This window comes from Aptenodytes forsteri, unplaced genomic scaffold (genome assembly GCF_000699145.1).
Source record: "Aptenodytes forsteri isolate BGI_AS27 unplaced genomic scaffold, ASM69914v1 Scaffold260, whole genome shotgun sequence".
Taxonomy (NCBI): domain Eukaryota; kingdom Metazoa; phylum Chordata; class Aves; order Sphenisciformes; family Spheniscidae; genus Aptenodytes; species Aptenodytes forsteri.
Window position 1 is genome coordinate 1,082,747 of NW_008795557.1, and position 2,684 is coordinate 1,085,430.

Sequence of the window (2,684 nt, forward strand, 5' to 3'; positions counted from 1 at the left end):
GCCAACTCCTCTCCTTGTTCCTGAAGGATCCTGGCTCTCTCTGGGACACCCTGAGCACGTAAGACCGGCATTTCCAGCTGGGCACCAGGAGAAATTTGCCTACAACTCTCTCTGGGATCCACGGGGACCAAACAGCTCGCTCTGCGGTGATATCTGATTTGGTTGTGTTTGTGTCAAAAAGTCATTTGAGGGGGGTTTAGAAGTCTCTGTGTGTCTTTTGGGAAGTGTTGTGGTGGGGTTTTTGAGAGCCAGCTCTAGTGCCAGGGTTTACAACCCAGTTCTTTCTGTGTTTGACACTCGTACGGTTGGAGCCATGCAGCTGGATAATGTCACCAATGCGGGCATCCACTCCTTCCAGGGGCACCGTGGAGTTGTCAACAAGCCCAATGTGATCCTGCAGATAGGGAAATGCAGGGCAGAAATGTTGGAGCATGTCAGGAGGACCCACCGGCACCTCCTGTCTGAGGTGTCCAAGCAGGTGGAGCGCGAGCTGAAAGGCTTGCAGAAATCAGTGGGGAAGTTAGAGAATAACTTAGAGGACCATGTCCCAACTGATAACCAAAGGTGGAAGAAGTCCATCAAGGCCTGCCTGGCCAGGTGCCAGGAAACCATTGCCCATCTGGAGAGGTGGGTCAAGAGAGAGATGAATGTTTGGAAGGAGGTCTTTTTCCGTCTAGAGAAGTGGGCGGACCGTCTGGAGTCCATGGGAGGCAAATATTGTCCTGGGGACCACGGAAAACAGACTGTGTCCGTTGGGGTGGGAGGCCCAGAGATAAGGCCAAGTGAGGGGGAGATTTATGACTATGCCCTTGATATGAGTCAAATGTATGCACTGACCCCTCCTCCTGGGGAAGTGCCCAGCATCCCCCAGGCCCATGATTCCTACCAGTGGGTCTCTGTGTCGGAGGATGCTCCAGCCTCCCCAGTGGAGACCCAGGTCTTTGAGGATCCCCGGGAGTTCTTGAGCCACTTGGAGGAATACTTAAAGCAGGTGGGTGGAACAGAGGAGTACTGGCTGTCTCAGATCCAAAACCACATGAACGGCCCAGCTAAAAAGTGGTGGGAATACAAGCAGGACTCTGTTAAGAACTGGGTTGAGTTCAAGAAGGAGTTCCTCCAGTACAGCGAGGGGACTCTGACTAGGGATGCTATCAAAAGGGAGCTGGATTTGCCCCAGAAAGAGGGGGAGCCCCTGGACCAGTTCCTTTGGCGCAAGAGAGACTTGTACCAGACCCTCTATGTTGATGCAGATGAGGAGGAAATTATCCAGTATGTGGTAGGCACCCTCCAGCCCAAACTGAAGCGCTTCTTGAGTTACCCCTTGCCCAAAACCTTAGAGCAGCTGATCCAAAGAGGCAAGGAAGTCCAAGGCAGTATGGACCACTCTGAAGAGCCCAGCCCACAGAGGACCCCTGAGATTCAGTCAGGAGATTCTGTGGACAGTGTGCCTCCCTCAACCACTGCCAGTCCTGTGCCGAGCAATGGCACTCAACCTGAGCCCCCTAGCCCACCAGCTACTGTCATATGAGCTAGTCCAAGGGAGGCAGCAGTCTGGGTTACGTGAAAGGGAGAAAGGGGCGTATTTAGGAAGCTTCTCCTTGGAGAGAGGTTCTGGCTGAGACGAGACATGAGGTGTGCTCAGTCCAACAGCCCATAGCAGAGGAATTAACTTTGCTTGTGGGGGGAGGGAGGCGATGGGGGAGAGGCACCTTAGGATGTGGTTGCCCACCTCACCTGAGCCATGCAATACGGTGGTGCTGGAGATACTGCTTGCACCACTATGGGGAATGGACAATTTTATGAGATCCCTGACAAGAAACTAGAGACAATTCCCAACTTCAGAGGCAGCCGCTTAGCACTGGCAGCTTTCAAGGACTCCAGACGAGTGCAGCAATTGGCTGAGGGTTCCTAACCATCTGGATCTCTCCTTCTCCTTCTCTCCTCCCTCTTCTGAAGAGGTGTCCCTGTCCTGAGGAGACATCTTTCTTTTGACCCTTGCCCATTTCTGATTTACCACTGGGCTTCTGTTAACTTGGCAATCTCCTGTTCTTGCTTGCTCCAAAGGATTAAATAGGTTTTTTGATTTTTCTTTTTAGAAGAAATCCTATGGCTTCAGGAACTGAAAACTTTAAGAATCTGGATTATTTTTAGTGTTTTTCATTTCACTGCACCTAATACCTGCTTTAATGTTTTTCCTCTCTAGATGCTGTTACTGGTTTACTTCTTGTCTTACTTTCTGCTCACTCCAATCAAGGCCACTGCAGTGCAGAGGCAAATTTCACCCTTTCTCTGCACATTATAATGTGCATTCAGCAGGAAACAGAGTTTTAAATTAAATTCTGAGCTCATTTATTGAAGGGGCAGTCTGCTTCCTTTCAGAGAAGAGAGGGTGTCAAGGTGGAGAGAGGAGGCACCAGAGCTATTTTGAGAGGGAGGGGGGAGGTAAGGGAAATAAATCCTTATGCTTTGAATGAAACAAACAAACACATCCTAAATCCAGAGCAAAATATCCCCCGAGCAGCAAATTGAATCCATTCTGATATGTGGAGACAACAGGAGCTTTTGCCATGTAAAAGCAAAAAGAAGCGAAGAGAGGAGCTGTGTGTCCCAGCACAGTTTCAGCCTGTGCCTCACAACAAAGAGTTTCTACTCACACAGACTCAAAATGCTCTTGGAAAGCCTGG

The 2,684-nt window shown here is 50.2% G+C and overlaps 1 protein-coding gene across 1 annotated transcript; it reads left to right on the plus strand.

The window, feature by feature from the left end:
* Positions 1 to 222: 222 nt before the first annotated feature.
* On the plus strand, positions 223 to 1,946 carry ARC (activity regulated cytoskeleton associated protein). The gene has a single exon (XM_009282162.1). It carries the CDS (start codon positions 314 to 316, stop codon positions 1,526 to 1,528), a length of 1,215 nt encoding a protein of 404 aa, XP_009280437.1. The 5' UTR covers positions 223 to 313; the 3' UTR covers positions 1,529 to 1,946.
* Positions 1,947 to 2,684: the final 738 nt, after the last annotated feature.